At 49.9% G+C, this 12,689-nt stretch overlaps 5 protein-coding genes across 5 annotated transcripts; 3 read left to right on the top strand and 2 right to left on the bottom strand.

Moving 5' to 3' along the window:
- Positions 1-581: 581 nt before the first annotated feature.
- NECHADRAFT_93146 (uncharacterized protein) lies at positions 582-2,029 on the top strand (the record flags this gene model as incomplete). Its single annotated transcript, XM_003045640.1, has 7 exons — positions 582-663; positions 747-801; positions 862-1,008; positions 1,067-1,628; positions 1,688-1,716; positions 1,775-1,867; positions 1,927-2,029. The coding sequence occupies 7 exons, from the start codon at positions 582-584 to the stop codon at positions 2,027-2,029; spliced, it is 1,071 nt and encodes a 356-aa protein (XP_003045686.1).
- Positions 2,030-2,442: 413 nt separating this feature from the next.
- Positions 2,443-3,585, bottom strand: NECHADRAFT_79737 (uncharacterized protein; the record flags this gene model as incomplete). The annotated part of the gene is made up of 5 exons (XM_003045511.1): positions 2,443-2,641; positions 2,697-2,861; positions 2,921-2,940; positions 3,005-3,137; positions 3,185-3,585. 5 exons carry the CDS (start codon positions 3,583-3,585, stop codon positions 2,443-2,445), a joined length of 918 nt encoding a protein of 305 aa, XP_003045557.1.
- A 529-nt stretch (positions 3,586-4,114) lies between these two features.
- Positions 4,115-6,225, top strand: NECHADRAFT_93144 (uncharacterized protein; the record flags this gene model as incomplete). The annotated part of the gene is made up of 9 exons (XM_003045639.1): positions 4,115-4,155; positions 4,216-4,319; positions 4,376-4,473; positions 4,548-4,665; positions 4,734-4,835; positions 4,896-5,079; positions 5,139-5,639; positions 5,696-5,928; positions 5,984-6,225. 9 exons carry the CDS (start codon positions 4,115-4,117, stop codon positions 6,223-6,225), a joined length of 1,623 nt encoding a protein of 540 aa, XP_003045685.1.
- Positions 6,226-6,644: 419 nt separating this feature from the next.
- NECHADRAFT_79735 (uncharacterized protein) lies at positions 6,645-7,724 on the bottom strand (the record flags this gene model as incomplete). Its single annotated transcript, XM_003045510.1, has 1 exon — positions 6,645-7,724. The coding sequence occupies one exon, from the start codon at positions 7,722-7,724 to the stop codon at positions 6,645-6,647; it is 1,080 nt and encodes a 359-aa protein (XP_003045556.1).
- Positions 7,725-9,003: 1,279 nt separating this feature from the next.
- NECHADRAFT_39598 (uncharacterized protein) lies at positions 9,004-12,343 on the top strand (the record flags this gene model as incomplete). The annotated part of the gene is made up of 4 exons (XM_003045638.1): positions 9,004-9,312; positions 9,363-9,796; positions 9,847-11,153; positions 11,202-12,343. 4 exons carry the CDS (start codon positions 9,004-9,006, stop codon positions 12,341-12,343), a joined length of 3,192 nt encoding a protein of 1,063 aa, XP_003045684.1.
- Between the last annotated feature and the right edge of the window lie 346 nt (positions 12,344-12,689).

Raw genomic sequence — 12,689 nt, 5'->3', positions numbered from 1 at the left:
GGGTAACATGCCGTTCATCAATGATGCCCAGCCAAGAGCCAAGCCAATGGTTGAGGGTGACTCGTAACGGGCGTTGGCAGAGCAGGGAGTAGGCATTGGTAGCTGGGTGCCGACACTGTAGCGGGGGTGCCCTGACCATCTCAACCATTCTGGGGCTAACAGGGTTCTAGGGCCGGCTGATACGCGAGTCGGGGGGCTCTCAGTTCGGCTCTGCCATTCCTTCAGGGTAATCATTCCCGTTGAGTTGGGCGATGTCGCCTCGATCGACCAACTCGGATAAGGTAGGTTGGCCGATGGAAGACGGCCTAGCTCGAAGCTACCTTCACATGCAGTCTCTCGCGAAACTGACTATCCAACAAGCTATTGAGAATCATTGAGACAACCGCCATCACCAACTGACACAGTGGCACTGCAATGGTGATCTTGATTGCATTAGTCTAGTTGACCTGTTCCGGCATAATCCGGTCCTCTCCCAGTCGAGTGCGAAGTTGTATCTTATCAGCTGTGTAATTTCGTGCCAGTCACCAAATTTGTAGACCCTGGGACCCCAAACTCGATACGCCTCTGGACAATCCTAAGCAATGGCCAACGTTGAGCTCATGAAGGCCGTCATCTTTGATGGCCCCTTCAAAGTATCCGTGCAGGATCGGCCAGTGCCCAAACGTGAGTGCAAATGAAGCAAGGGCGAGCCCCATGCCCAGTTGACAGTCATACATTTCCACTTGCTAACAGTGTTCGCTGGGAAGTGCAAGACAGTCGCGATATCATCATCAAAGTCACAGCTACAGCGCTGTGTGGCTCGTATGTATCATGGCCCAGATACCTTTTGGCATTGACTAGGTTCTGACATGTAGGATGCAGTGAGCTTCATGTATATCGTGGGCATGAACCCTCCAATCCGGGGTTTATCATGGGTCACGAATTCACTGGCATTGTAATGCAGACCGGCGAGGACGTCAAGACTGTTCAGATTGGTGATCAAGTTGTTGTGCCCTTCACGGCATCTTGGTAGGTGAAATCACAATACCAGGTTTAATCTCTATTACTGAACTAGGGCACCTCACAGCATGAATTGCTTTTACTGCCGTAATGATTGGACATCTCGATGTGCATCATCTCTACCCTTCGGCAGCCCTCTCCTGGACGGCGGACAGGCGCAATACGTCCGTGTCCCCTACGCTGATGGAACTGTGCTCAAGTCACCTATTGGTATCCCTCAAGAGACGCTCGTTCTCATGGCCGACATCTTCCCAACCGGATACTTTGGCGCCAAGAACGCATTCAGGATGCTGGATGGGATGGATCACTCAGACGCAACTGTTGTCGTTATTGGATGCGGTCCAGTTGGACTCTGTGCGATTGTTTCCGCTCTGGAGTATAAGCCGAAACATCTTTTCGCTATTGATGGCGTAGACAGCCGCTTGGAGCTGGCAAAGGCCCTTGGCGCAGAGCCGTTGAACTATGTCAAGGACCACGATACTATGATGCAGAAGATCATGGGTGCTTCGGAGGGAAGAGGGGCAGACGCGGTGATCGAGGTTGTTGGTCTGAGCAAGGCGCTTAGAACTGCATACGACATCATTCGCCCTTGGGGTGTCATCAGCAGCATTGGGGTACACAACGCAGAGGTAAGAGCCGAATGAGGATTACTATTTATGCCCTAATCAGTGTTCTGACCATAACCTAGATCCCATGGACAGGAACTGAGGCATATGAGTAAGTTCTTCCATCCGATGTATTTGCCCTCAGCGCACAGTGGTTAATCATCCCATAGTAAGAACCTCCGAATTCAGATGGGCCGATGTCCAGTTCGTGCGGTCTTCAAAGAAGCCCTCGAGGTACTGACGCGTAATCACCAGAAGCTCAAGTATGTATACCCATACTCAGCCTCTGGAGGCTCCTTGTACTGACCAGCGCTGTCCATAGCTTCATGCTTGAGAAAATCATGCCTCTTACGGAGGCTGTGGAGGCTTATGAGATTTTCGACAAGATGAAGGTCCAGAAGGTCATTTTTAATCCAAATGAATAATCTCTGTGTGTCGCTTGCAACTATGCGGGCCTGCTGGGTACGTGAAATGTGTTCTGGGCTTGAGCAGATATTTGTCTTTACACGACCAGTACATGAGTTGCGCCCAGCATAACCAATATCGATGACAAATTTCCCCAAGCTCCAGTGAATGAAAAGTCAATTACAGGGTAGTTTTGGCCGATAAGGGTAACTATGAAGGATACAGTAGCCAAGAGCCTTTGACAAGCCTGATGCAAATAAGGTGATTGTGGCAATACGAGTTCAACATTAACTCATCCATTGATCAGATGCTGATATCATCATATGAGTACATAAAAACAAAAGTACATAAAATAAATTGACCACTTTTTGGATTCAAAGACAGAAACTTTTGTTCCTATTTGCTCTATTCTTTACAAGGTGGCCCTGACTTGCTACTCATCGTCACCGAAAAACACCCTAATGGGCATCCAGCTGTCCCCAACAACCTTGGAACGCGTCTTAATGCCAGTAAGCTCTGCAATCTCGTCTTCGGACAGGGCCCATCCGTCCAAGTCAAAGTTGGAAGCAATGCGCGTAGATGTCACGCTCTTGGGAATGACACTTGTGCCGCGCTGCAATCCCCATTTTAGGCTAAGAATGATGTTAGTCTGGGCTCGACTCAATTGTTTATCGCGGGAAATCTTACAGGATCTGAGCAGGTGTCTTTTCCTTGGCCTCTGCGATCTTTGCCACTGTACCATTCTTGACAAGATCGGTGTGGCCGTTGATGGGCGAGGTCGAGTTACCACCCAGACAGCTGTATGCAGTGCAATGTATGCCCTTGGATTTGCAGTATTCCACAAGCTTAGGCCTAATTCATCATGTCAATTAGCAAACAATATCTTCAAAGCCTGGTAGAAGGAGCCTCACGAAGGATTGTAAGGGTGCAACTAAGGTTGACAGGTCAGTTAGATCATCTGGAGTCCCCATGTCCTTCCCGGGTAGATGACATACCTCAAGCTGGTTTACTGCGGGGACAACCTTGCATGATGGGTCGCTGAGAAGCTTCTCGAGATGGCGGATCTGGAAGTTGGACACGCCAATGTTTTTCACCTTTCCAGTGTCCAGCAGCTTCTGCATCTCTTGCCTGCGTCGGGTTAGCTGTGATCTTGTAGAACGCTTCAGCTGCTTCACCATGTCTTCACGTAGTCCCAATCAGTGAGGTGCTTGGAACTGTCTGTCGGGTCCGTAGAGCAGGGGAAGTGAACCAGGAATAGGTCAACGTAGTCAAGCCCCAAGTCCTTCAGAGACGATGCTAGACCTTCGCTTGCACGGTGATGCCAGTCATTGTCCAGCTTTGTCGTCACCCAAATGTCCTCTCTAGGAGTTCCAGAGGCGCGAATGCCATCTCCAACTTCCTTTTCATTCTTGTAGTTGAAGGCGGTATCAATGTGTCGGTACCCGTTCTGCAGGGCGTACTTGACAGCATCCCGAGTCTCATCTTCGGCAGACTGCCAGGTACCGAGACCAATGGCCGGAATGGAGGCACCGGTGTTCAGCTTGTAGCGGAGGGAAGTTGCGTTCTTGGCATCCATCTTGCTTCGTATCGGATGGTGTGCGTGGCGTTGTGTCGAGCTGTGAATGAGATGATATGGCGATAAAGGATGTCGAACCAGAGCGAGTTATGAGTCCTGGGATGGGTGTTTATCGATCTGTCTCCGGCTCAAGATTTGTCGACCTTGTTTCCGATCTACAACCCTTGCCTAAGCGTGCTTGTTTAGCAGGGTCAGGGTTGAAGCGTCATCGCTAGCTATCAGCGGTAGTCTAGGATACAATCTCCTATCAGCCTGGCGTCGGCCTAGATTGATCGGCCTACCACCTGCGCTAAGGATTCGGCCCACCTGATATGGTGTTACCGCTTCCGACCCTTGGAGCTGTATCACAACCTTCACATTTAGTCATGAGAATGCAAGACAAATAAGAATGCAGATGATTGATCGATCCCCAGAAGCAAAACGCACGCACTGCTCGCAGTTTCATGCATGCACTGTGGGGGTGACCTGGAATCCAACCAAGAAAACACCAAGTTCAAATTCCCATCGCATTTGTCCATAGGTTGTCAACATGGCTATTGACTGGGAAAAGTACAAGCGCAAGCTTGAGTGGTAAGAGCCCTATTGACAAAACTCGATGGTTCTATAGTGAGGCTAACCAAAACCTCGCAGCCCCAAAGACGATGAGGCAAACTACGATAATACACAGTGGTGTAATCGCGATTTGATTCCCATCCCCCCTGAGCGTCAGACCTATGGGCAGTGGTCCTATGTCGGTATGTTGGGATTTACCCTGTGAGGAACTCCTTGGATTAATTTACTTACATTCTAGGCTACTGGACCGTCTCTGGCTCTTGTGTGTCCGCCTGGACGACGGGCAGCACCCTGCTGGAGTTTGGCCTAAGCCCACAGCAGGCCATCGGCTGTGTGGTAAGTGATTTTCTAAGCTCGCACTGGTGTTTTGTGGAACCAATGTGGGAAAGTTTCTCTAACAAGCATTCCAGATCCTTGGTGCAGTATTGACCGGACTTTTGGCTGTCGCCTGTGGCTGGATGGGAGCTCATCATCATATTGGTTTCACTGTATCCAGCCGCTTCAGCTGGGGCATGAGAGGATCGTATTGTGAGTGTTGGATCACGGAATGGCCATCTTAACACGCATAATTTATGCTAACATGTTGCAATCAACAGTCCCCGTCGTTCTGAGAGTGTTCGTGTCATGCATTTGGTTCGGAATCCAAGCTTTCTGGGGTGGACAAGCTACCAGAGTCTTGATCGGTGCCATTATCCCAGGTAAGTTACCTCCTAAAGTGTCAGAACCCAAGGATGCCAGCTAACATCGTATTCGAAAAGCTTTCGCCAACATGAAGAACTACTTCGCCGAGAGTTCACACCTGGAGACCAAGGACTTCATTGGCCTCATCATCTGGATGTTTGTCTTTGTTCCATTCGTCCTCGTCAAGCCAGAGAAACTGCAGATCCCATTCGTCATCTGTTTCGTTTTGTTTTGTGGTACTTGCACTGGTCTGCTCATCTGGTAAGCATAAATAAATCGCAGTTCGCATGTACATAGCCATATGCTAACTGCACCTACAGGGCTGTGTCCCAGGCTGGAGGCTCTGGCAGCATGTTCCACCAACCCGGCACCGCACCAAATGTTGGCTGGGCGTTCCTCTTCGGTATAACCTCAATTCTTGGGGCCTGGGGTGCTGGAACTCTTGGGCAGTCTGACTGGACTCGATACGCCAGGACGCCAAATGCTCCTATCCTCTCCCAACTTGTTGCTTCCCCTCTGACCATCACCGTGACGGCAATCATTGGAATTGTTGTCACGAGCGCTGCCCGTGATGTCATGGGCGGGGACATCGTCTGGAGTCCCATCATGCTTCTGGGCGAGATCCAGAACTACTATAACAACAGCTCTGGCGTTAGAGCCGCCGTTTTCTTCGCCAGCCTTGGCCTTGTCGCCTCACAGCTTTCGATCTCGGTCGTGCTCAACTCCGTCTCTTGTGGAATGGACATGGCTGGTCTCTGGCCCAAGTATATCAACATTCGACGTGGTGGATATATCATGGCTGTCATTGGCATCGCTGTTCAGTGAGTTGCATTAGAACTTTGACATGGTGGATGTCCCAGCTGACAACTTTCGGTAGACCCTGGCAACTTTTGACCACTGGCACAAAGTTCCTTCAGGTTCTGAGTGGTTTCGGTATCTTTATGGCTCCGGCGACAGGCATTATGCTTGCTGATTACCTTGTTGTTCGGCGCCAGAAGCTCAAGCTGAATGATCTTTACATTGGAGATTCTTCATCCATTTACTGGTATCAAGGTGGATTGAACTGGCGTGCCCCGGTAGTTTTCATCATGGCCATGTGGCCCTTTATTCGTCAGTTCTGCATGCCACACTGCATTTTATCATCTAGACACTAACAAGACAATAGCTGGATTGGTGGGTACTGTCAATGCATATGATGGATCACAGTACCAGAGTTGGATCCGTCTATATAACCTCACATTCTTGGTCGGCGTTTTCTGGAGTTTCGGATTGTTTTGGGGGCTTAACATCATCTTCCCTGTCAAGGGCCTTGGCGTGGAGACACCTTTTGAAGGCGGTGATATTGTCTTGGGGGTTGAAACTCCTGATGGTGTCAGCGAGGATGGAAAGGTCAAGGTTGAGGTCTAGGCATCTACTAGGACGACGGGACCGCCCTTTGACGTCCATGAAGAGTGGCTTAATTGCTACTCTGGGGTTGAGTCTGTTTCCTTTTCTTATCTTGTCTTCGTCTTGCTTCCTGGCTCGGCCAACCTTCTCAAGAGAGTTGAAGTTTTGGTACAAGTTTATTGCTCGATTAGCTTGAGATAGGTTCCTATGTTAAGCTCAGGTATCTATCCTGATTTGAATTCCTTTCACAATCTTAGGTGTTACTGCAGGTTTCCTGGGACACTCTGCGATGAGGAAGATAAAACGCTCGTTGTACGGTTGAAGGACCCTGAGCAAGCTGAGGGGTATCGATGCGGCCATGTCGGCATATTAACGCATCAAAGGGCATCTCGAGATCAGTAATGTAGGCCAAACACCTCGCCTTCGAATTGGTCATTGTTCTACTTTTCACTCTCAAACACAATGCCGTTGGCCCTCCTCATATCTTCCATGACCGTAAGAACATTGATGGTTAGCTGCCTCAGACGACTCTCGGCCTCCTTATCTCCTTCTTGAATAATTCGTCCAATCTCCTTGGCCTCCCAGGTCAAGTTCAAGAAGCCAGTATACTCGGGGTTCGTGTCACCGAGCTGCTCGGCCTCCTTTGATCCGCGGGGAACAAATTCCACTGTGTTGATATCTGTCACGCCAGTTCCGCCGTTGACCCTAATGGTTCCCTTTTCGCAGTAGATCTCGGTAGGGGCTGTCGACGTGTACACCTTACTGGTGTGAGCGTGCACCGTAAAGTCGCGTTCGTACTGCGAAGACTGAGACGAATATTGGAGGATGATGGGGCCGCCACCATCAACACCAGTGCGAATGATAACAGGGTAGTATGTCTGGCTTGCAGGCTTTCCGAAGAGGGCCAGAGCGAACATGACAACGTAGCAACCCATGTCCCACAGGCAGCCCCCGCTAAATTTGGGCGAAAGAACGTTTGGCTCCTCGCCGTCCAACACCTTGGCGTAACGTGACGAGTATACGGCCATGTTGAGACTGGCACCGTAGACCGGTCCGAACTTCTCGGTTCGGGTCTTTTCATCGTTGAGCAGGCTTTGCAGCTTCTGGAAATTGGGTTCTTGGATATGTCGATAAGCCTCCAGAATGAACAACCCCTTGGAGTCGGCGAGTTGGTAAAGGGCCTCGAGTTCTTTGACATTGGAGGCAAAGGGCTTCTCCATGATGACATGCTTCCCAGCACCAAGTGCCTTCAAACCTTGCTCATAATGAAGTGAGTTTGGAGAAGCGATATATACGACATCGACGTTCGAATCGGAGAGCATCGTGTCCAAGTTGTCGTACAGTTTGATGGCGGCAGCATCCTTGATGGAGGGAGTCTCTGAGACAAACTTGTTGGCGGTATCCAGGCTTCGTGAGTAGACTGCCTTGAGCTGGAACCTCTTGCTCTCATGGGATGACTGTACAAACGAATTTGTGATCCAGTTTGTACCTATGATTGCGAGACCTAGAGGGGCTGACATGTTTGCTGATTTCGATGCTGTATCTGGGTGGTGTGATGATTCTGTGTTGAGATAATTTGTTGAAGTGCGGAGGTTCACAAGTGGTCGAATCTGACTTTGTGGTTGGCTCTTACATGAGACTGTCACATGACTTTCGGTGAAGAGTTGGTGAAGAGATAAGGAAAAAAGTTAACCCCCCTCAAATCTTGTGGAAGTTCTGTGGACCCTGCCCTCGTGCTGGTTGCTCTAGAGGCAGATGAGTCGAAATATAGGGCACAGGCCATTAGTACAAGCATACTTTACCGATAGTCTGCGGGGCTTTGGCTTGGGATCATGCGTATTGCTGGCGGAAATACGGGACCTGGGTTGGCTACCTTTGTTCCCGGTTTTGCGCGGCTATTGCTGATAGAGATGGTGATATTCTTACTCTGGGCTTTGTCTCTGTTGGTTACAGCCAGCTCGTCCAGCCCATCTTGTCATGTGGTAATTTTTGGGGCGAAAGGATAGTCCATAATGTAGCCTCGGCTGGTAGATGGCCTGGACATGAGCCTTCGCGGCTAAATTAGAACATCTGCTCACCGGATGCAACCATCCCCGCATTGCATCCATGACACCAATCTGGGTTTCCTTGAAGCATATCGCAAAATAATATTAGATATCTTGCCTGGCCTATGGGGTACTCGTCTCTTCTATCTCCCGAGCAAGCTATCTGGAGTTGAATGATAGCAATGCTCATACGTTCTTCCCACAACAACACACCCGCAATCACAATTCGAGGTAAAGAGAACGGAGTCACGAGTGAAGCCAAGGATCGATCTCTTTTGTAAACCCTTTCGTCATCCCACTCCCGCTACCCCTCTACCCCGGTTTCAGGTCTTCTGCCACGAGAATGACTCCACACGGAAGCTATTTATCCAGACACCCGTCGGCATTTCATGTCGATCGTCCCGAAACCTGGAAAGCTTGCAATTCTTAACATGATGATCAACACGTCAGAATCGTGATAGGCCAATGGCTTTATGGCTAGAGTAGTATCGAAGTCGGGGCTTTATGGTTAAATACGATCATGTCGAGAGGGGTTGGATACGACATCACACGGCAATTTTGATCTTGGCCTAGATCCTTGTGATCAGGCTTAAATGATCCTTTGCATGGGCTCATCTCATACCACCACTGTGTTATGGTTGACATGCAACTAAGTTCTACTACAAATACTGTCGATGGGCCCTAAAAAGCGTCAGGAGACCTGGAACGCTAACTCACCGCAACACTGGGCTGCTGGCCTTATTGCACGTTCGTCATGAAGATACTCCCACTATGGCTGGTCAGCCTCTTCGGCTTGACGTCCAATGTCGTTGCTTTGGGACAAGAGCCGATCATATCCTTCAACAGTTCAGATGATTCCTTCCAGATCTTTGGAGGAAGCATCACGACTGGTCAGATTAGGGTATCTAAGGATGATTACTGGGGCGTCATTCGAGCCGCGGGAGACCTCGCCGTGGATTTTGGTCGCGTTACTGGAACCAATTTCACTCTCAGCAACGGCGACACTGACGCTTCTCCGGCAAAGTACACATTTGAGCCAGTGGATCCCAAAAACAACACCCACGTGAGTGTTGACAAAGCGTTTGGGGATGTTCAGCTAACATTGTGAATCAGTATCGGACGCTTGATGAGGAATCATTCTCAGGCCCAAAGTATCAGAGTCCTGATCCCGCCAACACAGTCATCATCGTCGGAACCATTGGCCACTCAGAAGCTATAGACAAGCTCATTGAGGACGGGAGAATTGACGTCAGCAAAATTGAAGGAAAATGGGAATCGTTTGTCAGCCAGCTGATCGAGGATCCCATGAACGGCACAGCACGAGCACTTGTTGTAGTTGGTAGTGACCCAAGAGGCACCATCTACGGCATATACGACATTAGCGAGCAAATCGGCGTCAGTCCGTGGTACTGGTGGGCTGATGTCCCAGTCCGTCGACGAGACAATATCTACGCTCTGCCAGGGCCGAAAGTCCAGGGCTCACCTTCAGTCAAGTACCGCGGCATATTTTTGAATGATGAACAGCCAGGACTATCCAGCTGGGTTGGGTGAGTAAAAAGATCACGTTGACTTTACTTAATGCTGACGGGCTTGATAGCTCACAATGGGAGGCGACTTGGAATGATGCCGCTCCGTACAATCACCATTTCTACGCTCTCGTCTCGGAGCTCCTGCTCAGACTTCGGGCAAACTACATCTGGCCAGCTCTCTGGGGAAGTATGGTCTACGTCGACGATCCGCTGAACCAACCCACCTTTGACGCCTACGAGATTGTCCTCGGCGGTTCTCACACGGAGCCACTGATGCGAGCTCAAAATGAGTTCCGAACCTTTTATAAGGGCGAGTGGCAGTACAATACCAACAACAAGACCATTGATGAATACTTCCGCTACGGCGTTGAGCGGGCCAAGCCCTATGCCCGGAATAGCTTGTTCACCATGGCTATGCGAGGCACAGGTGACACTGCCATCGAAGGGAACCTGGGAATTGAAGCCATTGTCAAGATGCTAGAGACTCTTGTGGATAACCAACGTACTATCATTGAGGAGGGATTGGGCATTGACAACGTGTCAGATGTACCATCTCTTTGGTGTCTGTACAAAGAGGTCCAATCCTATCAAGAACGTGGCCTCGTCGTACCAGAAGACATCACTCTTCTTTGGGCAGACGACAACTGGGGCAATATTCGTCGGCTTCCTCTCAAGAACGAGACTGACCGAGCTGGTGGTGCTGGAGTTTACTATCACTTCGATTACGTTGGAGATCCGAGGAACTACAAGTGGATCAACACTATTCAGCTCGAGAAGACAGCCGAGCAGATGCTTCTTGCCTACCACCGCAATGCAAGGCGGATCTGGATCGTCAACGTTGGTGATCTCAAACCAAAGGAACTTCCCATCAGCCACTTTCTCGATCTTGCCTACGACACTGAACGCTGGGGCATCGACGGGACGACCAAGTGGATCCATGCTTGGGCTGAGAGAGAGTTTGGTGAAAAACATGCTGACGACGTTACCGACATCGTGACTCGATACGGAATGTATGCTGCCCGCCGCAAGTTTGAACTTGTCGAGCCACACGTCTATTCAGTTATCAATTATCTCGAGGCTGAATCTGTTCTGGAGCAGTGGGCCACACTCAAGATGGACACGCAAGCCATCTACAATGCACTAGGTGAGGAGTACAAGGCTGCCTTCTTTGAGATGTTGCTTCATCCTGTTCTTGGAGGCGAGATTGTCCACAAGATCCAGATCAATGGAGTAAGGAATCAGCTTTACGCAGGGCAGAAACGCAACTCTGCCAATGACGTGATCTGGGAGAGTGTGGATCTCATGTATGATGACTCAAATCTCACCCAGAGATGGGACGAAGTACTTGATGGGAAATGGGCACATATGCTCGACCGTAAGTCTTTTATCGCTTGTCCAGAGAAGACGAATTAACCTGTCGCAGAAACTCATCTTGGATACGATGGCTACTGGCAACAGCCAATGAGAAACACCCTTCCGGATCTACGATTCGTCCAAGACGTATTTCCCTCCCTCGGTGGGCAGTACGGTATTGGGGTTGAAGGGTCCAATGCCACCATCCAGGGTGACAGCCGATGGCACCCTCTGTCGACCAACAGTTTACCACTTCCGCCCTTGGAGCCTTTTGGTGCTCAATTCCGTTACCTCGACGTATTCCACCGGGGAAATAAAGCCTGCAACTGGTTTGCTTCTACAAAGGAGAAATATGTCCAACTATCGGAGTCCAACGGAACGGTTGGTGGTGACAACGGCACTGATACTCGTATCTACATCACAGTCGACTGGGACAATGCTCCGAGTGCCCCAAGTACCACTGAGGTATTCATCAATTTCACTAGTAACTGCCGTGGTTTCGAGAAGTATGCTGGTCAAGAACCACGTGTCGTCGCAACGATCATCAACCGTGAAGTTCCTGGTGACTTTAAGGGATTCATCGAGTCGGACGGGCACGTTTCCATCGAGGCGCAAAACTACCAAGACATTTTCTACAGAGATGACAGTGACGAGTCTCTCAAGTACCACACTATTGAAAACTACGGCCGTACCTCTGCCGGTGTTGGTCTCTTCCCTCTCGATACGGAAAAGCTTGATATCGGTCAAGGCCCTGCTCTGACGTACGATATGTACCTCTTCAGCAACCATTCTCAGACCAATGTCACGATTTTCATGTCTCCAGCAGCCAATTACCTCGGCGACAACAATCCCCTGGAGTACGCTATAGCGCTTTGGCCTTCGGGCCGGAAACAGCCCGAGCCTACGGTCGTGCAACCCATCGGACCCAACATTGGTGGGAACATGCCGGATGGATGGGGATATGCTGTGGCAAATGCTGTTTGGGGGCTACATGGGAACTACACAACCACTTCGTTTGATGTTCCTCGAGAGGGAGCATACAGTCTTCGGATCTGGACGCTGCTTCCCAACATTGTTATTCAGAAGATTGTGGTTGATCTTGGGGGTGTAAGAGAATCGTACTTGGGCCCGCCGGAGAGCTTTTTGACCACACGGGACGAGACAGGCAAGTATAACGGAACTTCATTCTCAAGCACCTCAAGAGCAGAATAGAAGAGAAATAGCAGGCCTTGGGGAGTGTTACTTCAAATGGTTAAATCGCGCTCTCGCCGAATGAGTACTACATTACCGAATTTTGTGTTTACCCCTGAGAACTACCTTGGCATGAGACGGCAACTCACCTTGTCCTTGAAAGTGCGCCTCCAATGATGTGATCCTTCAACAATAAATCTGACCCATGGACCAACTACGATGCTCCGTGTCCCCGATGTGCCTGCCTGAACGCAACAGCGAGTCCATCGGGCCGTCCTTATGCCGTCTCCGAGAACAACATTGGTGCAACTAACCTTAGCCCCTGGTTCAAATCCCCACGTTAGTGCTTTTATATGTAGCATCCGGA

This window comes from Fusarium vanettenii, assembly GCF_000151355.1.
Source record: "Fusarium vanettenii 77-13-4 chromosome 4 genomic scaffold NECHAsca_19_chr4_3_0, whole genome shotgun sequence".
Lineage (NCBI taxonomy): Eukaryota > Fungi > Ascomycota > Sordariomycetes > Hypocreales > Nectriaceae > Fusarium > Fusarium vanettenii.
Note: the sequence above shows the minus strand (reverse complement) of the source record. Positions and strands in the feature narration are given on the sequence as shown.